Genomic DNA, 23,012 nt, shown 5'->3' with positions numbered 1-23,012 from the left:
GGGACGGGGAGGAGAGATCCCAGAGGAGGAAGGGGGACGGGTAGGAGAGATCCCACAGGAGGAAGGGGCCGAGACCCCACAGGAGGAAGGGGGAAGGGGCCGAGAGACCCCACAGGCGGAAGGGGGTCGGGGAGGAGAGACCCCACAGGAGGAAGGGGGACGGGGAGGAGAGACCCCAAAGGAGGAAGGGGGACATGGAGGAGAGATCCCCCCAGGAGGAAGGGGTATTGGCAAGAGAGACCCCACAGGAAGAAGGGGGACGGGCAGGAGGGACCCCACAGGAGGAAGGGGGAGGGGGAGGAGATCGCACAGGAGGAAGGGGGACGGGGAGGGGAGATCCCACAGGTGGATGGGGGATGGGGAGGAGAGATCCCACAGGAGGAAGGGGGACGGGCAAGAGAGACCCCTCAGGAGGAAGGGGGACGGGCAGGAGGGACCGCACAGGAGGAAGGGGGACTGGGAGGAGAGACCCCACAGGAGGAGGGGGGACGGGGAAGAAAGATCCCACAGGAGGAAGGGGGATGTGGAAGAAAGATCCCACAGGTAGAAGAGGAATGGGTAGCAATCTCCGAGGAGGAGGATGTGAAATGTGGAAACCATAGACAGGGTGCAGAGGAGATTTACAAGGATGTTGCCTGGATTGGGGAGCATGCCTTATGAGAACAGGTTGAGTGAACTCAGCCTTTTCTCTTGGAGTGACGGGTTATGAGAGGTGATTTGATAGAGGTGTACAAGATAATGAGAGGCATTGATCATGTAGATAGTCAGAGTCTTCTCTCCAGGGTTGAAATGGCTAGCACGAGAGGGCATAGTTTTAACAATGGGCTGCTGGAGGCGAAAACTTTAAACTCCAGGATGGCTACATGGAGCTTAGAAATATAGAGCACTATGGGTAAAACCGAGATAATTCTAAGGTAGAAAAATGTTCAGCACGGCTTTGTGGGCCGAAGGGCCTGCATTGTCCTGTATGTTTTCTGTGTGTCTACTGATCACATTCATTCTCAGTGTCAGACACCCAGTGACTGTAAACACGATCTCCCACAGTCTGGTACTTACCACAGTGTCTGTATTTTACACTCCGGGTTCCTCAGAGCCGCAGACACCAGTTTCACTCCTGAATCTCCCAGGTCATTATGCCCAAGTCTAAACACAAACAGACAGATTGATAAACAAACTGATTCAAACCGTGGGTCTGGGGGAATTTCTATCACTCGGATATTTCAGGAAACATTAAACTGTCCAGTGAATCACTGATCGGAGTTCCCATCACTGTCAATGTCCCTCACTGCCCAGCTCCAGTGTATTTACCGAATGTCGGTAATTTCGTCTGTCGGTGTGACCCTCTAAACCCCACATATACTGTCCCATTCCCCAATGGAGAGAAAAGTGTTTCTGACCGAAAAGCAGAAATGTCAAATGGGACACAGCGAAATAGACCCACCCAAGCTAAAGGAATGGGGAAGAGAGATCCCACAGGAGGTAGGGGGTTGGGGAAGAGATCCCAGAGGAGGAAGGGGGATGGGGAAGAGAGATCCCACAGGAGGAAGGGGGACGGGGGGGGGAAGAGATCCCAAAGGAGGAAGGGGATGGGGAAGCGAGATCCCACAGGAGGAAGGGGGTTGGGGAAGAGATCCCACAGGAGGAAGGGGGATGGGGAAGAGAGATCCCACAGGAGGAAGGGGGTTGGGGAAGACAGACCCCACAGGAGGAAGGGGGATGGGGAAGAGAGATCCCACAGGAGGAAGGGGGATTGGGAAGAGAGATCCCACAGGAGGACGTGGGATAGGGAAGAGAGATCCTACAGGGGGAAGTGAGATGGGGAAGAGAGATCCCACAGGAGGAAGGGAGATGGGGAAGAGAGATCCCACAGGAGGAAGGGGGATAGGGAAGAGAGATCCCAAAGGAAGAAGCGGGATGGGAGAGAGAGATCCCACAGGAGGAAGGGTAATGGGGAAGAGATCCCACAGGAGGAAGGGGGATTGGGAAGAGAGATCCCACAGGAGGAAGTGGGATAGGGAAGAGAGATCCTACAGGGGGAAGTGAGATGGGGAAGAGAGATCCCACAGGAGGAAGGGGGATAGGGAAGAGAGATCCCAAAGGAAGAAGCGGGATGGGAGAGAGAGATCCCACAGGAGGAAGGGTAATGGGGAAGAGATCCCACAGGAGGAAGGGGGATGGGGAAGAGAGATCCCACAGGAGGAAGGGGGATGGGAGAGAGAGATACCACCAGAGGAAGGGGGATGGGGATGAGAGATCCCACAGGGTGAAAGTGGATGGGGGAGAGAAATCCCACAGAAGGAAGGGGAATGGGGAAGAGAGATCACATAGGATGATGGGGCATGGGGAAGAGAGATGAGACAGGAGGAAGTGGGTGGGGAAGTGAGATCAAACAGGAGGTTGGGGGGTGAGTAGGGGAGATCCCATAGGAGGAAAGGGGATGCTGAGGAGAGATCCAACAGTTGGAAGGATGGGGGAGTGGGAACAGAGAGCCCAGAGGATGAAAGGGGGATGGGAAAGCGAGATCTCACAGGAGGATTGCTACCTGTGCCACGTGCTAGTGAGGCTAGAAATAGGAAGATAATGCAGCTAAATACATGGCTGAGGGGATGATGCATGAGGGAGGGGTTCACGTTTCTGGACAATTGGGCTTTCTTCCAGGGGATGTGGGACCAGTTCGAATTGGACAGTTTGCACCTGAACTGGAGGGGACTAACATCCTTGTCGGTAGGTTAGCAAGTTCTGCTCCGGGGGTTTTAAACAAGGTTGCAGGGGGAGGGGAACCAGAGTGTTAGAGCAGATAGTGAGGTGGTGGAGGATAAGGGTCATGCGAGGACTGCTTCTATAGACAGATATCAATGGTTTGTATGTGATAGAAATGTTCTCAGGTGCATCTATTTCAATGCAAGGAGTATTGCAGGTAAGGCAGATGAGTTTAGATCGTGGATTGGCACGATGATATCGACATTATTGCTATTAGTAAGACTTGGTTTGCAGGAGGGTCAGGACTGGCAGCTTCATGTTCCCGGTTTCCATTGTTTCAGATGTGATAGAGGGGAGGGATGAAAGGGGGCGGAGTGGCATTACCAGTCAGGGGAATATCACAGCTGTGCGTAGACGGGACAGCCCGGAGGGTTCATCTACAGAGGCTATATGGGTGGAGCTGAGGAACGGGGAAGATGTGACCACACTAATAGGGTTGTATTATAGACCGCCCAGTAGTCAGAGAGAATTCGAGGAGCAAATCTGTAGAGAGGTAGCACACCAATGTAAGAAACAGAAAGTCATAATCGTAGGGGATTTTAACTTCCCACATATTGACGGGGACTCCCATTCTGAGAAAGGGTTAGATGGCGTGGAGTTTGTCAAATGTGTCAGGAAAGTTTTCTAAATCAATACATTGAGGTATCAACGAGAGAGGGTGCAGTACCTGATCTCCTATTAAGTAACCAGACAGGTCAGGTGACAGAAGTATGTGTCGGTGAACATTTTGGGTCCAGTGACCATAATGTCATTAGTTTCAAGATAATGATGGATGAGGATAGGACTGGTCCGCCAGTTAAGGTTCTGAATTGGAGAAGGGCCAATTTTGTGGAAATGAGAGAAGATCCGGGAAGAGTGGATTGGGATAAGTTGTTTTCTGGCAAGGATGTGTTCAGTAAGTGGAACGCCTTCAAGGGTGAAATTTTGAGAGTGCAGAGTTTGCATGTTCCTGCCAGGATTAAAGGCAAAGTTAACAGGCAGAGGGAACCTTGGTTTTCAAGGGATATTGGCGATCTGCTTAAGTAGGTGTTTAGCAGCTATAGGAAACAAGGAACAAATGAGGTACTTGAAGAGTATAGAAAATGTAAGCAAATACTAAAGAAGGAAATCAGGAAGGCAAAAAGAAGACATGAGGTTGCTTTGGCAGATAATGTGAAGGTAAACCCGAAGGGTTTCTACAAGTATATTAAGAGTAAAAGGATAGTAAAGGACAAAATTGGTCCCCTAGAAGATCAGAGTGGTCGTCTCTGTGTGGAGCCTCACGAGATGGGGGAGATCTTAAACAGTTTTTTTGCGTCAGTGTTTACTCAGGAAACTGGCATAGCGGATATGGAATTAAGGGAAACAACCAGTGGTGTCATGGAACATATAGAGATTAAAGAGGAGAAGCTGCTTGCTGCCTTACAGAGAATAAAGGTAGATTAATCCCCCGGAACTGCCATGATATTCCCTCGGACCTTGAGAGAGACTGGTGTAGAAATTGCAGGGGCCCTGGCAGAAATATTTAAAATGTCCTCAGACAGGGGTGCGGTGCCGGAGGACTGGAGGGTAGCTCATGTTGTTCCGTTGTTTGAAAAAGGCTCCAAAAGTACACCAGGTCATTACAGGCCAATGAACCTGACATCCATAACAGGTAATTTATCAGAAGGTGTTCTGAGAGTTCAGATATGCAAGGATTTGGACAGCCAAGGGCTGATAAAAGATAGTCAACATGGCTTTCATGTTAGATCATGTTTAATGAATCTTGTAGTGTTTGTCGAGGTTGTTACCAAGAATACATATGAAGGAAAGGCTCTGGATGTTGTCTACATGGACTTTAGTAAGGCCTTTGACAAGGTCCCACATAAAAGGTTAGTTCAGAAGGTTCAGACACGAGGTATCCATGGAGAGATTGTAAACTGGATTCAAATTGGCTGTGTGGGGGAAGACAGAGAGTGGTATTGGATGATTGCTTCTCAGACTGGAGGCCTGTGACTAGTGGTGTGTCTCAGGGATCTGTGCTGGGACCATTGTTGTTTGTTGTCGAAATCAATGATCTGGATGATAATGTGATAAATTGGATCAGCAGGTTTGCTGATGACACTAAGATAGAGGTGTTGTGGACAGCGAGGAAGGCTTTCAAAGCTTGCAGAGGAATCTGGACCAACTGGAAAAATGGGCCAGAAAATGGCAGATGGAATTTATAACATATGACATATAACCAGATAACGATTACAGCAGGGAAGCAGGCCATCTCGGCCTTTCTGGTCTGTGCCGAATGCTTATTCTCACCTAGTCCCACCTACCTGCACTCAGCCCATAACCCCCCATTTCATTCCTTTCCTGTCCATATACCTATCCAATTTTTTTTAAATGACAAAATCAAACCCGCCTTTACCACTTCTACTGGAAGCTCGTTCCACACAGCTACCACTCTCTGAGTAAAGAAGTTCTCCTTTGTGTTACCCCTAAACTTTTGCCCTTTCACTCTCAACTCATTCCCTCTTGTTCGAATCTCCCCTATTCTCAATGGAAAAAGACTATCCACGTCAACTCTATCTATCCCCCTCATAATTGTAAATACCTCTATCAAGTCCCCCCTCAACTTTTTATGCTCCAAAGAATAAAGACCTAGCTTGTTCATGAGGTGCTGAAACCCAGGTAACATTCTAGTAAATTTACTCTGTACTCTCTCTATTTTGTTGACATCTTTCCTATAATTCAGTGACCAGAACAGTACACAATACTCCAAATTTGGGCTCACCAATGCCTTGTACAATTTTAACATTACATCCCAACTCCTATACTCAAAGCTCTGATTTATAAAGGCCAGTATACCAAAAGCTTTCTTCACCACCCTGTCCACATGAGATTCCACCTTCAGGGAACTATGCACCATTATCCCTTGATCACTCTGTTCTGCTGCATTCCTCAGTGCCCTACCATTTACCATATATGTCATTTTTGGATTACTCCTACCAAAATGTATCACCTCACACATATCAGCATTAAACTCCATCTGCCATCTTTCAGCCCACTCTTCTAACTGGCCTAAATCTCTGAACAACAAGCTTTGAAAACCTTCATTATCCACAATGTCACCTATCTTAGTATTATCTGCATACTTATTAATCCAATTTACCACCCCATCATCCAGATCATTAATGTATATTACAAACAAGATTGGACCCAGTACAGATCCCTGAGGCACACCACTATTCACCACTTTAATGCAGACAAGTGTGAGGTGTTGCATTTTGGAAGGACAAATCAAGGTATGACATACACAGTAAATGGTAGGGCACTGAGGAGTGCGGAGGAACAAAGGGACCTGGGAGCTCAGATACATAATTCCCAGAAAGTGGCGTCACAGGTAGATAGGTTTGTGAAGAAGGCTTTTGGCATCCTGGCATTCATAAATCAAAGTTGAGTATAGGAGTTGGGATGTTATGGTGAGGTTGTACAGGACATTGGTAAGGCCAAATATGGAGTATTGTGTGCAGTTCTGGTCACCTAACTATAGGAAGCATATCAGTAAGGTTGAACAAGTGCAGAGAAGATTTACTAGGATGTTGCCAGGTCTTCAGGAGTTGAGTTACAGGGAATGATTGAACAGGTTAGGACTTTATTCCTTGGAGCATAGAAGAATGCGGGGAGATTTCAAAGAGGTTTACAAAACTCTGAGGGGTATAGTCAGGGTAAATGCAAATAGTCTCTTTCACATAGATTAGGAGAGATAAATTACAGGAGGACTTGGTTCAGAGTGAAAGGGGGAAGGTTTAGGGGGAAATTCTTCACTGAGAGAGTAGTGAGAGTGTGGAACAAGCTACCATCTGATGTAGAAAATGCGGAATCACTCTTAAGTGTTAAAAATAAATTGGATAGATGTATGGATTGCAGAGGACTGGAAGGTTATGGACTGGGTACAGGTCAATGGGACAAGCGGAATAGAGATTTGGCACAAAGCAGAAGGGCCGAATAGCTTGTTTTCTGTGCGCTGGTGTTTTATGATTTTATGATTCTATGAAGGGGTGTGGGGAGGAGAGTTCACTCAGGCAGAAGGACGAATGGGAAGAGAGCTCCCACAGGAGGAAGGGAGATGGGGAAGGGATATCCCACAGGAGGAAAGGGGATGGGGAAGAGAGATCCCACAGGAGGAAAGGGGATGGGGAAGGGAGATCCCACAGGAGGGAGATGGGGAAGTGATATCCCACAGGGGGAAAGGGGATGGGGAAGAGCGACCTCACAGGAGGAAGGGGGATGGGGAGCAGAGATCACACAGGAGGGAGATGGGGAAGTGATATCCCACAGGGGGATGTGGGAAGGGGTAGAGAGAACTCGCAGGGGGAAGGGGGATGGGGAAGAGACATCCCATAGGAGGAAAGGGGAAGGGGAAAAGTGATCCCACCGGAGGAAGGGGGATGGGGAAGAGAGAACACACAGGGGGAAGAGGGATGGGGTAGAAAGATCCCACAGGAGGAAGGGGGATGGGAAGGGATACAACTGGAGGAGAGGGGATGGAGAGGGGATCCCACAGGAAGAAGGGGATGGGGAAGGGAGATCCCAAGGGACGAAGGGGAGCGGAGAGAGAGGCATTAAACAGGATGAAGGGGGAAGGGCTTGAGAGATCGGCCAGGAGGAAGGAGGACGTGGAAGAGAGATCCCGCAGGAGGAAGGGGGATGGGAAAGAGAGATCCCACAATAGGAAATGGGATGGGGATGAGAGATCACACTGGAATAAAAGGGTGGAGAGTATAAATCCCACAGGAGGAATGGGGATTTGGAAGAGATATCCTACAGCAGGATGAGGGATGTGGAAGAGAGATCCCACAGGAGGAAGGGGGATGGGGATGAGGGATCCACAGGAGGAAGGTGGATTCTGAGGGGAGATCCAACAGTTGGAAGGATGGGGGAGTGGGAACAGAAATCCCAGAGGATGAAAGGGGGGTGGGAAAGTGAGATCTCACAGGAGGATTGCTACCCATGCCACGTGCTAGTGAGGCTAGAAATAGGAAGGTAATGCAGCTAAATACGTGGCTGAGGGGATGGTGCATGAGGGAGGGGTTCATGTTTCTGGACAATTGGGATTTCTTCCAGGGGAGGTGGGACCAGTTCGAGTTGGACAGTTTGTACCTGAACAGGAGGGGATTAACATCCTTGCCAGTAGGTTAGCAAGTTCTGCTCCGGGGGTTTTAAACTAGATTGCAGGGGGAGGGGAACCAGAGTGTTAGAGAAGATAGTGAGGTGGAGGAGGATAAGGGTCATGCGAGGACTGCTTGTATAGACAGATATCAATGGTTTGTACGTGATAGAAATGTTCTCAGTTGCATCTATTTCAATGCAAGGAGTATTGTGTGGAAGGCAGATGAGTTTAGGTTATGGATTGGCACATGATGATTTCGACATTATTGCTATTAGTAAGACTTGGTTTGCAGGAGGGGCAGGACTGGCAGCTTCATGTTCTGGGTTTCCATTGTTTCAGATGTGATAGGGGGGAGGGATGAAAGGATGAGAAGTGACATTACCTGTCAGGGGAATATCACAGCTGTGCGTAGACGGGACAGCCCAGTGAGCCTGACATCAGTAATAGGTATATTATCAGAAGTTGTTCTGAGAGATCAAGGATATACAAGGATTCGGACAGCCAAGGGCTGATTAAAGATAGTCAGCATGGATTTGTGTGTGGTAGATCATTTTTAATGAATCCTGTAGTGTTTTTCGAGGAGGTTACCAAGAATACATATGAAGGAAAGGCTGTGGATGTTGTCTACATTGACTTTTGTAAGGCCTTTGACAAGGTCCCACATAAGAGGTTAGTTCTAAAGGTCCAGACACCAGGTATCCATGGAGAGGTTGTAAACTGGATTCAAATTGTCTGTGTGGGGGAAGACAGAGAGTGGTAGTGGATGATTGCTTCTCAGACTGGAGGCCTGTGAGTAGTGGTGTGCCTCAGGGATCTGTGCTGGGACCATTGTTGTTTGTTGTCTGTATCAATGATCTAGATGATAATGTGATAAATTGGATGAGCAGGTTTGTGGATGACACTAAGATAGAGGCGTTGTGGACAGCGAGGAAGGCTTTCAAAGCTTCCAGAGGGATTTGGACCAACTGGAAGAATTGGCCAGAAAATGGCAGATGGAATTTAATGCAGACAAGTGTGAGGTGTTCCATTTTGGAAGGACAAATCAAGGTACGACATACACGATAAACAGTAGGGCACTGAAGAGTGCGGAGGAACAGAGGGATCTGGGGGTTCAGATACACAACTCCCTGAAAGTGGCTTCACAGGTGGACAGTGTTGTAAAAAAGGCTTTTGCCACCCTGGCATTCATAAATAAAAGTAATGAGTATAGGAGTTGGAATATTATGGTGAGGTTGTCTAAGACATTGGTGAGGCCAAATTTGGAGTATTGTGTGCAGTTCTGATCACCTAACTATAGGAAGGATATCAGTAAGTTTGAAAAAGTGCAGAGAAGATTTACTAGGATGTTGCTGGGTCTTCAGGAGTTGAGTTACAAGGAAGGATTCAGCAGGTTAGGACTTTATTCCTTGGATCATAGAAGAATGAGGGGAGATTTGATAGAGGTTTACAAAATTATGAGGGTATAGACGGGGTAAATGCGAATAGGCTCTTTCCACATAGATTAGGAGAGATAAATATGAGAAGACATGGCTTCAGCGTGAAAGGGGAAAGGTTTAGGGGGAGCATTAGGAGGAACTTCTTCACTCAGAGGGTGGTGAGAGTGTGGAACGAGCTGCCGTCTGATGTGCAAAATGTGGACTCACTCTTCAGTTTTAAGAACAAATTGGATAGATACATGGATGGGAGAGGACTGGAGGGTTATGGACTGGGAGCAGGTCAATGGAACTAGCGGAATAAGGTTTTGGTACAGACTCGAAGGACCGAATGGCTTGTTTTTTGTGCTGTAGTGTTCTATGATTTTATGATTCTATGGACAGGAGAGTTCCCACAGGCGAAAGGGGAATGGGGATGGGGAAGCGAGATCCCACAGGAGGAAGGGGGATGGGGAAGTGCGATCCCAAAGGAGGAAGAGGATGGGGAAGCGAGATCCCACAGGAGGAAGGGGGATGGGGAAGAGAGATCCCACAGGAAGGGGGTGAGTGTGTGGAAAAGACATCTCACAGGAGGAATGGGGATGGGTGTGAGATTGGGATGAGGGGTCCCGCAGGAGGATTCCAAGGGTAAACGATAATCCTACAAGACGAGAGGAAGCAGAAATTTTTTGTATGTGTGTGTTGGGTCTGAACATAGTCCCAGAGGAAATGCTGCCTCGCTCTTTGCATATCTGGAGGTGAGCAAAGTCACACACGGGGAAGGGCAGGTGAGGACAATCTCACAATGGTATTTCTCTCCCTCTCACTGGGACAGTCTGCTGACGGTCTCTTGTCCCTCACCCGGAAGGGGGTGTGAATCTCTGACCCAACTTCTGCAGTCAGTGTCGGTCTGGGTGTCAGTCACAGTGAGAAGGAACATTGTCAATGGACGTGTCACAGGCAGCGAGAAACACGGCCATTCCTGTGATTTACTACCATTAAACCAATGGCCGTTGTTCACTGATCTGATGAAGTCTCCAACATCCCTTCACAAGGAACCACAGAACCCTCCCGTCCTTGGGGAATTACTGACCGATCCCCTGGGCATTTGTCACAACTCTTCACTATCTGGTTTACTACAGATTTACCAGAATTCCTTTACATTGAAACAACACAATGGAACAGTTTCACAGTTCAGAGTGAGAGATAAATCAAGTTACCTCAACTCCTGGCACTTGTGCAGCCCGGGTCCCAGCCGCTGGATTCCTTCACACTGAATGAGGCAGTTCTCCAGGTCGAGGTTTTTTACTGTGTCGCAGAGTCCGATGACATGAGACAGGACAGCGCAGTCAATCGGGGTCAGTATCATTCCCCTGAATGAAAGTGTTTCCACAGATCCCAGAGCGGCCTGAGCCAGTCCACGATTCTGAGACTCAAACAGGTAGTGCAATGTGTTCAGGAGGCTCCTTTGACCAGCTTCACTCCATGTGTTTCCACTCTGACGTTTAACCTCCTCCTTCACCCAGTCAATCACCCGGCAGGTTGTTTCATTGGGAAATGGACCCAGAAACTCCTCCAGGCCCCGAGCTGTCATTGGGTTGGAGAGACCAGCAACAAAACGGAGAAATACATCAAATCGCCCATCTGTCGTGCTGTGGACTTCTGTAAGGAATTTCAGGATATTCCCGGGATGTGGATTCAGGAATTGTGCGACTGCAGCTACAAACTCTTGGATGGTGAGGTGTGGGAATGTGTACACCACGCTCCGGGCAGAATCCTCTCTCTCCAAAAGCTCCATCAGGAACCCGGACAGGAACTGGGAAGGCTGCAGATTGTACTTGATCAAATCTCCATCTGTAAACACAATCTTCCTCTCGGACACTCCTCTGAAGGCCATCTGACCAACATTGAGTATCACATCACGGGGGTTCTCAATCTCACGGCCGTGGTTTTTCAGGATGTTGTAAATATAGTAGGAGTACAGTTGGGTGATGGTCTTGGGAACTCGCTGCGGGTCCCTGACTCTTTGTGTGAAGAAGGGGCCCAGTGCAAGAGCGAGGATCCAGCAGTAGGAGGGGTTGTAGCTCATGGTGTACAGGATCTCGTTCTCCTTCACGTGTTTGAAAACAGCTTCCGCCACCGTCTGATCTTCAAAATACCTGATGAAATATTCCTTCCGTTCCTCACCAACAAATCCCAGGATTTCAGCCCAGACACAGATATCCGCCTTTTCCAATAAATGTAACGCAGTGGGGCGGGTGGTCACCAGCACTGAACACCCTGGGAGCAGCTTGCCCTGGATTAGACTGTACACAATGTCAGACACCTTGCACTTGAATTCAGGATCTGTGTCCTGTGATTCTGTGTCTCTCCGACCATCAACAAAGTTGATTTTGTCCTTGAATTCATCCAATCCGTCGAATATGAACAGCAGTCCCTCTGTGTGTTTCCAGACCTCTCCCAGGATATTCCCAAAGTAGGGATAATGATGCAGAATCAGTTCCTTCAGGTTTATTCTGCAGTTAATGGTGTTTAAATCCCGGAATTTGAAACTGAAGACAAACTGGAATTGTTTGTATATCTTCCTCTCGGCCCAGTCGTAAACAATCTTTTGTACCATTGTTGTTTTCCCGATCCCTGGGACTCCGGCCACTGCAGCGGACATCCCTGTTTTGTTTCCAAAGAAATAACTTTGCAATTTTTGAACAAAGCTCTTCTTGAATAACTGATCAGTACGGATTTTTTCCAGCTTACCACGGAGATCTTTTTCTCTCCACTCCTCGTGGTCTCTGCCTCTTGCCAGCAGCTCATGTTCCACCATTAGCCGGTCTCGAACAGTAGAAATGACCGTGAGCTCAGCGTATCGATCAACCAGCTGGAAAACCTTCACCTTCTCCCTCATCAGGATCGTGTTCACTCTCAGTGTTTCAGTTTGTGCCCGCAGAGTCTCCTTGTGTTTCCTTCGAACATCTTAGGACGGACAGAAATAGGTTGTCAACGCCTGATCTGATGAACATGGAGCTCACAACATATACTGGTTAAACACACTGTTTGGGTGAAATCGGGTGATCAGAGATTAGAGTGTTTGAAACTGAACGACGGCCCAGAAACAGTTCTGATCTGACTCAGATCCGCTGTTAAAGGCTCCACTCTCCCCTCTGTTGGTAGTTTGCAGATTCCCCGGTGTTCCAGCGAGCACCAAGTGCACACGTGATTCTGGAGAGGAGAGTGTTGTGTGGAGAGGGTGGTTTCACTGCTTTCACTGCTCAGCTTCTGCTGAACTGTGCAACCCCGCAGAGGGTAACAGTGGGGGGGGGGGGGCATTTACTTGTTCTACTGACTTTTACTTCTCTCAAAATGGATCCCATGTTCTTGACACTCCTTTAGGATTAAGCTGTCAGTACTGAGCCACAGAAAAGGGACATAATTTCAGATTCCTTTTCCAGGCTGAGCCAGTCACGATGTGACACACCCCGCACTGGTCTACAGTCTCTAATTCTCCGAGGAGCTGGTACATGAACCCAGGCAACTCCCCGATGATGTGTGGAAGAGCAGGAAGCTGAAGAGGATGGCAGTGGTAATGGGGAACTCTGAAGTCAGGAGGACAGGTAGGCGATTCTGTGGACACCGATGGGACTTTGCCTCTCAGGTGCCATTGTCCGAAATGTTTCTGGACGCGTCCACAATATCCTGAGAAGGGAGGTTGAGCAGTCAGAAGTCATAACAAACATTGGTAACAACAACGTAGGGAAGAGAAAAGGGAGGAGGTCTGGAAAACAGAACACAGGGGGTTAGGAAAAAAGCTGAGGAGCAGGAACTCAAAAGTAGTGATCTCAGGATTGCTGCCTGTGCCACCCGACAGTGGCAATAGGAAGAGAATGAGGTGGCAGAGAAATGTGTGGCAGAGCATTTGGAGCAGGGGGCAGGAATTCAGATTTCTGGATAATTGGGACCACTTCCAGGGTAGGTAGGACCTGTACAAAAGGCACGGGTTGCACGTGAATCCGATGAGGACCAATATTCTTACGGGCAGATTTACTGGAGTTGTTGGGTGTGTTTTAACCTGAAATGGCAGGGGGACTGGAACTAGGACAATAAAGCTCTGGATGAACCAGCAGTTTTACAAGTAGTTGATGGGTTTAACATGAATGTAAGGAAGGACAAGCCAATGACTGGGTTCAAATACAGACGGAGCAAACTGTTAAATTGTACCACATCGACAAAGGGTGGAGATGCTGGACTAAACGCATTATATTTAAATGCACGCAACATTCAGAATAAGGTGGACGAACTTTTGGTGCAATTAGAGATTGGTCGGTATGATGTCGTGGGCATCACTGAGTCATGGCTGAAAGAAGACCATAGCTGGGAGCTTAACGTTAGAAGATTTACATCTTATCGAAAGGACAGGCAGGAAGGCATAGGCGTTGGTGATGTGGCTGTGCTGGTTCGAGGTGGAATCACATCTGCAGAAAGAAGTCACATAGGCTTAGAGAATGATGAAGCTTTGTGGGTGGAGGTAGGAAACTGTAAGAGTTAAAAAAAAAAAGCTTTATGGGGATCCTATATTGGCCTGAAAATAGCGAATGTGTGGGGTTGAGATTGCAAAGGGAGTTGGAAAAGGCATGTGTTAAAGCCAATGACGCAGTTGTAATGAAGGACTTCAATGTGCACGGGGAATAAGAAAATCAAACAAACGTCAGGAATCAGATTGCAAGAGAGGGAATTTATTGAATTCCCACGAGATAGGGTTGCAGAGCAGCTTGTGCTTGAGACGACGTCTTTGATTGGGTGTTGTGTAATAGCCCTGATCTGATGAGGGAGCGTAATGTAAAAGAACCATTAAGAGATAGTGATCATAATATGAGTGAATTCATAATACAGATTGAGAGGGAGAAGCATAACTTACAGTATCAGTATCGCAATGGAATAAAGCGAATTACAGAGGCAGGAGAGAGAAGCTTTCCCAGGTAGATTGGAGAAGGATACTAGCGGAGATGGCTGAAGCTTCTGGGAATAGGTCTCAAGTTGCAGGATGGATACGGCCCATGGAGGAAGAAGTTCTCAAGTGACACGTGTAGGCAACCATGGGTGACAATGGAAGTTAAGGATTGCATAAAAGCCGAGGAAAGGGCGTACAAGATTACAATAGTCAACTAAAGAAGCTATAAGTAAGGAAAAGATGAAATATGAGAGCAGAAAAGCCAATAATATAAAGCAGGATAATAAACACTTTTTTTTCAGTTATATAAAGATTAAAAGAGAGGTGAGAATCCATGCTGGAACACTGGAGAATGTGCACTCTACATATATCTTCACTGTGAAAGACGCTAGCAACATGCAGTGGTCTGCGAGTGACAGGCAGTAGGAGTGACTGCCATTGCTATTACAAAGGAAAAACATCTCGGCATACTGAAAACTCTTAAGGTGCAAAGTCACCTGGGCCAGATGGACTGCATCCCAGAGATCTGAGAGAGGTTGCTGAAGGGATGACATCTGGATTGGTCATGATCTTTGAAGAATCACTTTATTATGGCATGGTCCGGAGGACTGGAAGATTGCTATTGTCACTCTACTCTTTAAGAAGGGAGGAAGGCAAAAGAAGGGAAATTATAGGCCAGTTAGCCAATCCTCAGCGACTGGGAAAGAGTTGGAGTCTCTTATTAAGTTTGAGGTTTTGAGGTGCTTGGAGACTAATGACAATATAAGTTAGCATGGTTTCTGTCAGAATTCATTATGGAAGTAAGAAGCAGGGTGGACAAAGGAGTTAGTGGATCCCATTTACTTGGATTTTCAGAAGGCATTTGATAAGCTGCCGCACAGGAGTCTGCTTAACCAGATAAAAATCTATGGCGTCACAGGAGAGATACTGGTATGTGCAGCGGAATTGCTGACAGGCAGCAGACAGCGAGTGGGAATAAAAGGGGCCTTTTCTGGTTGGCTGCCAGTGACCGGTGGTGTTCCGCACGGATCAGTATTGGGACCGCTGACTTTCAGATTGTTTATCAATGATTTAGATGATTGAATGTATGTATTTGTGGCAAAGTTTGCGGATGATAGAGAGATAGGTGGAGGGGTCGGTAGTGCGATTGCAACAGGACTGAGACATATTGGAAAAATGGGCTAAAAGGTGGCAGATGGAATTCATTGTTGGAAATGTATGATAATGCATTTTGGTGAAAGGAGCGGACTATTATCTAAATAGGAAGAAGTTCCAAGAATCAGAGGTGCAGAGCGACTTCAGAGGGACATCGGAGCCTCGAGCAAAACTCACAGAAGATTAGTTTAAAGGTCGAGTCTGTGGTAAAGGTGGCAAAAAAAGAGAATCGAATATAAATGCTGAGCCTTTACAGGACTGTATAGTCAGGCTGCACTACAGGAGTGTTGTCAACAGCTTTTCAGTACCTCTGAAAAGATGTGTGGTCATTAGAGAGAGTCCCGAGGAGATTCAAGAGGATGACTCTGGGAATGAAGGGGTTAACATATGAGGTGTGTTTTGGCAACTTTGGGCCTGTACTCACTGGAATTTTAAGGAATGCAAGGGAATCTCTTTTAAACCTGCAGAATGTTGAAAGGACCAGATAGGGTGGATGTGGAAAGGATGTTTCCTGTGGTCGGTGCATCCAGAACTAGGGGCCAGGGCCTCAAAATTGAGGGGCGATCCTTTACAACAGGTAAGGAGGACTCTTTGAGCCAGAGAATAATGACAGTCTACAAGGCTCTGCCTCAGACTGCAGTGGAGGCCGAGTCCATGGATGTAATGAAGGCAGAAGTTCCTTATCGGTCAGGGCATCAAAGGATATGGCGAGAAGGCAGGTGTATGGTGTTGCGTGGAATCGGGAATCAGCCATGATGGATTGGCGGAGCAGACTGATGGGCTGAATGGCCTAATTCAGCTCCCATGTCATGTTCGTATGGAGGAACAACAACAAATCTCTGCTTCACTTTGGATCAGAGGTGTGAGATTTCCCTTGCTGGAGTTGGATGTTCCAATTGGAATGGTTTGGCTTTTGTAAAATCTCCAGATATTCGTCCCTACAGAAAAGGTGTTGTGACAAATGCAAATTGCTTCGTGTCCTCCAGCCACAGCAACAAAACCTGTCTCCCAGACTCTGACAGTCACTAAACAGGCCTCTAAAGAGACGTATTCAGACTCTCAGTGTGAAATAACAACAAAAACCTGTCTCCCAGACTCTGACAGTCTCTAAACAGGCCTCTAAAGAGACGTATTCAGACTCTCAGAGTGAAATATCAACAAAAACCTGTCTCCCAGACTCTGACAGTCTCTAAACAGGCCTCTAAAGAGACGTATTCAGACTCTCAGTGTGAAATAACAACAAAAACCTGTCTCCCAGACTCTGACAGTCTCTAAACAGGCCTCTACAGAGACGTATTCAGACTCTCTCTGTGAAATAACAACAAAAACCTGTCTCCCAGACTGACGATCTCTAAACAGGCCTCTAAAGAGACGTATTCAGACTCTCAGTGTGAAATACAGACTTTGAGATTTCCGTTCCATCACTTACCTTTCAGATGCTTGGGCACTTCAGATAAACCCCGCTCAGTGTCCATGTAGGCGAACTGGCCGTCACCTGTTCAAACAGATTAACCTGCATGAAGTCTGTTCTGTGCAATACTGTAAATTCATCAGCAATTACATCTGTAACACACAGTGTATTGTTCACCGTACCTCGCTCCCGTATTTCATTCAATATTCTGCTCAGCTTCGGTAAATGGTGATGTAGTTTCACAAAGGATTCCCACATCACTTTCCGGGCCCCGGAGCCCTTCTCCATCACCAGATCCAGGAGGAGTTTGGAAGCGCCCGCTTGGTTTCCCTTCTCCGCGAGCTCAGTCACGCACTGTAATGAACAATGGGAAATATATTGAGGAACGGAGGGATGGGTTCAAATCTACCCTGAACATGGACAGACCCAGCACATTCTGCTCGTCGCAAATCACTGACAGCAATTGTTCGCAGCAGGAAAAAGAAATTAAAAGAAGTTAGCATGGCCAATGATGACTTTCTGAACGCCACAGATTGCGGGGTACTTATCCACTTGGCAAGGTTTAAGCAAAGCAGTCATAGTGTGAGTGAGCCAGAGATAGAGTAGGTTATTGATGCTTTGTGTCAGAGAGGGTTCATTGAGGAGAGGCGGAGGCTTGGGTTGATCTTGGGTAATATTTCCCTTCTCTTTTTCACGGTTAGAACAGTGGGAAAGCCAGGCAGGATAGTGGGATGCTCTTCCTACAGGGTGCGGCAAGACAGGGAGACGTTCAGTGTCCCCGATAACTACACCTTCAGGAATTTCATCCAGCTGCAGCTTAATACAGACTGTGCTGAGGAATCGGAGCTGGAGCTGGGTGAACTCAGGATCATTCCGGAGGCTGAGAGATTGACTCAGGCTATACAGGGAGGGAGCTGTACACAAGGCCCGGAACACAGGGAACTGGGTGACTGTCAGGAGGGGGAAGGGAACAGGCAGCCACTACAGGAAACTCTTTGTAACAGGGATACGGCTTTCTGTTTCGGGGTATGGCCTCGCAGAGGAAAGCCACGGTGATTATGCCTCTGGCTCTGAGTTTGGTTTTGTGACTCGGAAGGGATGAGAAGTGCTGAGATTCACTGACGGGGAATACAATGATCAGGAGAATAGACTGGAGATTCTATTTACGAGAACAGGATTTTTGGATGGTGTGTTACCAAGGTCAGTGATATCTCGTATCGGCTCTGAAACTTTCTTAAGGGCAGGATGAGCAGGTTTTGGTCCACGGTGGTACCAAGGACAAGAGTAGGAAGTGTGATGAGATACTGCAAAGTGATACAGGTCCAAAATTTCTTGAAAGTGTTATCAAAGGTAGATGGCGTTGTAAAGCTTTTTGGACATGGGGCTTCATAAATCAAAATATTGAATACAGAAGTTGGGATATTATGTCGAGGTTGATGTTTCAGAGGCTAAATTGAAGCAATGTGTACATCTACCTCCTGAAAGGATATCAATAAGATTGAACGAATGCAGAATAAAATACAGATTGTGACCAGGTGTTAAGGATCTGAGATATAGAGGAAGTGTGAATAGGCTAGGACATTATTCCATAGAGTGTTGGAGGACCATGAGAGATGTGAAAGAGATATACAAGTTTGTAAAAGGTATACAGGGAGTTATTGCGAAAATGCATTTATTACTGAGGTTGGGTGGGACTGGAATTAGAGATCATAGGGTAATGATGACAGGTGAAAGGCAATATGAGGGGGAACCTGTTCACTCAGAGGTTGCTGAAGAGCGCGGAGCGTGCTGCCATCTTAATTAGTCAATGTACATTCGAGTTGATTATTTAAGATCAGTTTGAATAAGTTCATTCAATGGGGGAGTTTTGGACGTCTCCAGTCCGAGTTCAGATCAATGGGACTAAGCAGATAATACGTCGGTGTGGACTAGGTGGGCAGAAGAGCCTGTTGCTGTACTGTAAGGTTTGATGACTATGACTAGGTGAAACTATGGCCGGGCCACTGTTGAGTTTTGCCAGGGTAATCCCTGGTGAACCGCAGCAGCTTCACCCTTCACTGCCAGGATCCATGAGGGGTCCAGTGCCAGCCAACAGCTGGGAACTGGCAGTGAGGAGCAGCCAGCAAACTCAGGACTATTGTGTATGTGTCACAGACCAAAGCCGACCGGTGGTAATGTTGAGTAAGAAGTTTGGACTGAAATTCTCAGCTGCCTCATGTGGAATGCAATGCTCAGTATGGTGTCTGGCTCTTCACTAATATTCATTCTAGGTGGTAAAAGGTGAACGCAGTCCAGTAGCACGTGGACCATTGGAAAACTGTTTCCTTGTAATTCTATGTTAGCTGTAGATGTTTGGAATATTTTCAGTGGCACTAATGTTGCACTTCCCATGTTAACAGTATATGCTATGGTAATTACAAACTCAAATTGGAAGTCACAAGGAACAGAAGTAACAGAACCATGAGGCATGTTGGGATATTGATCAAAAAAAGGGTCAGCAGTTCAAATGAGAGATGACAGTCAGTGTTGAACTGACGATGGGGTTGAAGGTCGACCGAGAATGAGCTGAGAAATAAGTCACTATATATTTGATTTGTGGGAGACCCGTGGGTCATCAGGAGAACACAGATTGGTCAGTGGCCATTAAGGTCGACCATTGGGAACATGATGTGATGAGTGGTGTAGAGTGGTTATCTGTCCACTTGCAATGTCCGTCAAGTGTCACATCACTAAATTCACCAGTCAATCATTGCCTGTATACTAATCTGTCTATAAATGAATGTGATCAGAAAACTGGAGAGAGGATTGTGTTGGTTAATAAAAGTTCAGGGTTTTTCGCAAATGAAAACTCTTTTCTTGATGTTGACCACAAGCATTACAGGATTTTTACAGCCCAGAGGTGTCGTTACACCGGTTCTGTCGGTTTGTGATAGATTCAGTAGAATATACAGTCAGTGTATGTCCCTTCCACTTACGTGATACTCCTGCCCAGTGAAGTGATTCTCCCTCATTAGCATGAAGCTGACTCCCTCCACGCCCTCCTCAATCGCCTGCTCCAGTCGCTCCTTGTAGAATCTCGTCAACCGAAACAGTTGGTGATCGTCACTATTTGACAGGAAGGCGGAGATGGCGGAGTTCAGATCTGTAGTCGGTCACAGAACGTAAAATAGTAGATGTACCATGCGTATGCAGACATGATGCCATTTTAAACTAATCGCATCTTCAGGAACACAGTCAATGTCCCCCGTTCCCGGCCGACTCATGAGTTCAAACGCCTCTCAGAAGCTGCTGAGTATCTGTTTCCAGTCCCTCCCACGGCAGCTCATTCCAGACACCGATCACTCTCTGTGGAAAACATGCATCCTAAATCCCCTTTAAACTTTACCATCTAAACAGACCTGTTACCTCAGGTTTTTGTGGTGAAACTCGTCTACACCCTCTACAGACCCTCCACATCATTCTCGATTTGTGCACAATACTGAAATAGTCTCTTAACCAACGCGTATCCAGTTACAGTCTAACTTTAACAAATACCTCAACTCATCGTTAGCACACTACTAATTGTGTTGCCACCTTCAGGGAGCTGGGCACATCCATCACAAGACCCGACAGTACATCAATCTTATTATCAGTCCCAACATTCACTGTGCACATTGCTCGCGAATATGACCTCTCAAAATGCAACTTCTCACATTTGCCTGAATTATCTGTACTTGGTGACTCTCTGTTCATATTTCTAATTGGATTCTGAACACATTGACAACAGTCCCAAATTTATTCAACTCCTCCAACTCTGTAAATCAACGAATAAGTCCACCTAGTATATCATATGATTAACCTATTTGATTCACACACACGATGCATGGCGAAACAGTGATCCTTGCGAACACTACTGGTCACAGACCTTCAGCCAGAACAACGCTCCTCTCGTGCTGACTCCATTTTGTGTACCTAAGACGACTTTGAAATCAACTTACAGATTCTCAGCCCGAAACATTGAAGGTTATTTTTTTCACTATAGGTGCTTCCTGACCTGCTGAGTTCCTCCAGCATTTTGTACGGTGCCCTCTCCACTTATTATTTTATTTTACTTTAATCCTATTCGCCAAGGACATTTCATTGCTTCAGTAGCCACCCACCCCCCATATTCCCTGTGTACAATTTCTCTTGTTCACTGTCTCCTGCACCCAGCCCGTCCTCCCTCAATATAACGACCTTTAACTCGGCCACAGAAAACAAACACCGGGAACTCCCCTCACCTCCATTGTACAACAACCCGTTAATCTGGGGAGAATTCACCATTGCCCTTCCAAACAGAAAACACCTTCTGTTTCTCTCACTGGCTGTCGGAGGCATTTCCCACATCAGGGCGTACCGAATGCTGACGGAAATTCTATCTGTTCTCTCGACTGTTACATTGCCCGCTGTTGTATTCCTGTCTGAGTGTTACCCACAGCCACCTTATTTAGGGGCTCCTTCTCCTTTCACTCAGGTGAAGATTTGTGTGGTGAGGGGAGCGATTCGATCATTACCCTCGTTAGGTCCCAGCGCTGGAGCTAGTGAATTGTTCCAATGCTCATGGACTCTTTACCAGTTGGAACAATGATGGTACTTTCTCTCTGCCCCTTTATCGCCCAAGTTTATCCCTCTGAATTATTGCCGATTTGACGACACGTGTACCATGACGACAGAGTTTTAATGAGAAAGAGCCCAGTGAACATACCTGTGTCCATTCTGACTCTGACTGACGTTGGTTGATTATCGTCTGCTTGTCCGACGTCCGGGTGGAAGAAAGCCCCACCTGCTGGCAATGACCTGAATTACACAAATAAAAAAGTATGAGTCAGTTACTCTGTCCTTCAAATTTAAAACACTTTTGTAACGTCACTGCTCACTCTCCGACATTCCAGGGAGCAAATGGAGATTGGAGCAAAGACCTCCAACTGAACACAAATTTCAAGAAGATAGCAAGGAAATATAAGGAAACTTACTTAAAGGAGCGATGCATTGAAGCTGAAGAAGCCAACAGAATTGGAAAAAAGAAGAGATCTGTTGCAGAAGAATTGAGATATCATAGGAACATTTCATGTAAAATGAGCATAGGAAAAGACAAAGAAGGGAAGGACCTTACAGAAGCAAAGGGCATCAAAGGGAGTTGGCAGGAACACACAGAAGAATTGCAAAAAGATCCAACAGTGAAGACATTAGCAATGACTCCCTCATCGATCTAGAGCCAGACATTCTGGAAAGCGAAGTCGAATGGGTGTTAGAAAACATTGCCAATAATAAGGCTGCAGGTTATGACAGGATTTCAGTAAAATTGTTGAAATTTCTAAAAGGTGATGCTGTAAAAGTGTTGCATGCAATTTTCCAGCAGATCTGGGAAAATATAAACAACAAGGACGCTTTCTTCTTTTTTTGTAATCTTGTCCTCAAGTGGACTGCCCAGTTCCCCCCTTTTTTTTTGTTTTAGTTTTTAGTTTGTTTAGTGTTTTATTTCTCTCCTATAAATTGAACATTTCCAGACTTTTTTTGTATGAATTGTCAAGAGGAGTTGTGGTTCTCTGTTTATATATAATAGCCTAATATTATATTACACATGATTTAGACAGTGTATATCATTTTCTTTGTTTGTACGTTTATTCTATTATGTATTTGATATAACTTCACCTCTGATTCGTATCTATTCATATAAATTTTTTAATCAATAAAGAAAGATTGAAAATGATGGTAAATGCAGCGTATTAAACGGTGCTTACTTCTGGGGAGGGTAGCAATGGCAAATTTAGATAAAATACTGAAGTGCAGAGACATAACATTGTCTGCGAAGGACCGGAGAGTCAAGTATATAGTATTTCCAGTTGTGATGTAAGGCTGTAACAGCTGGAGTATTAATAAGGCTGAATACAAAATAATCAACGCCTCTGAACTTGGATGTTGGGGGAAAGAGTTCGTTGGACAGCAAGAAGATCCAACAAGTCAATACTTGGAGAAATACGCCAGACTGCTCACTGGGAAGCTTGAAAAGCTCAATTATTTTGACCACATCATGAGGGGACAGGATTCCTTGGAGAAGACTCTCATGTTCGGTAAAACAGAAGGCAAAAGAAGGAGAGGATGGCAGAGGCTACGATGGATAGATAATAATATTCAGGAAATGCCTATACCCTTGGGGTATCTTAGAGAGGCAGTCTCCAGTAAAGAGGCTTT

The 23,012-nt window shown here is 46.5% G+C and overlaps 1 protein-coding gene across 2 annotated transcripts in view; it reads right to left on the bottom strand.

Annotated features, from left to right (window-relative positions):
* Positions 1-425: 425 nt before the first annotated feature.
* Positions 426-23,012, bottom strand: part of LOC132389053 (NACHT, LRR and PYD domains-containing protein 3-like) — a 42,256-nt gene continuing 19,669 nt past the window's right edge. The window contains exons 2-7 of one of the 2 annotated variants that reach the window (XM_059961465.1): positions 21,526-21,617; positions 19,778-19,944; positions 16,985-17,156; positions 16,821-16,886; positions 10,515-12,264; positions 426-1,143 (exon numbers count right to left, since the gene is read on the bottom strand). In XM_059961465.1, coding sequence (XP_059817448.1) covers positions 1,053-1,143; positions 10,515-12,264; positions 16,821-16,886; positions 16,985-17,156; positions 19,778-19,944; positions 21,526-21,535 — 2,256 coding nt within the window. In that variant the 5' untranslated portion in view covers positions 21,536-21,617 and the 3' untranslated portion in view covers positions 426-1,052. Of the gene's footprint in view, positions 1,144-10,514; positions 12,265-16,820; positions 16,887-16,984; positions 17,157-19,777; positions 19,945-19,988; positions 21,618-23,012 lie in introns of those variants that run through there. The other variant, XR_009510410.1, reaches the window with a different exon arrangement.

This window comes from Hypanus sabinus, unplaced genomic scaffold, assembly GCF_030144855.1.
Source record: "Hypanus sabinus isolate sHypSab1 unplaced genomic scaffold, sHypSab1.hap1 scaffold_467, whole genome shotgun sequence".
NCBI classification, from domain to species: Eukaryota; Metazoa; Chordata; class Chondrichthyes; order Myliobatiformes; family Dasyatidae; genus Hypanus; species Hypanus sabinus.
The sequence above is the reverse complement of the archived record's forward strand: the minus strand, read 5'-3'. Positions and strand labels throughout refer to the sequence as shown.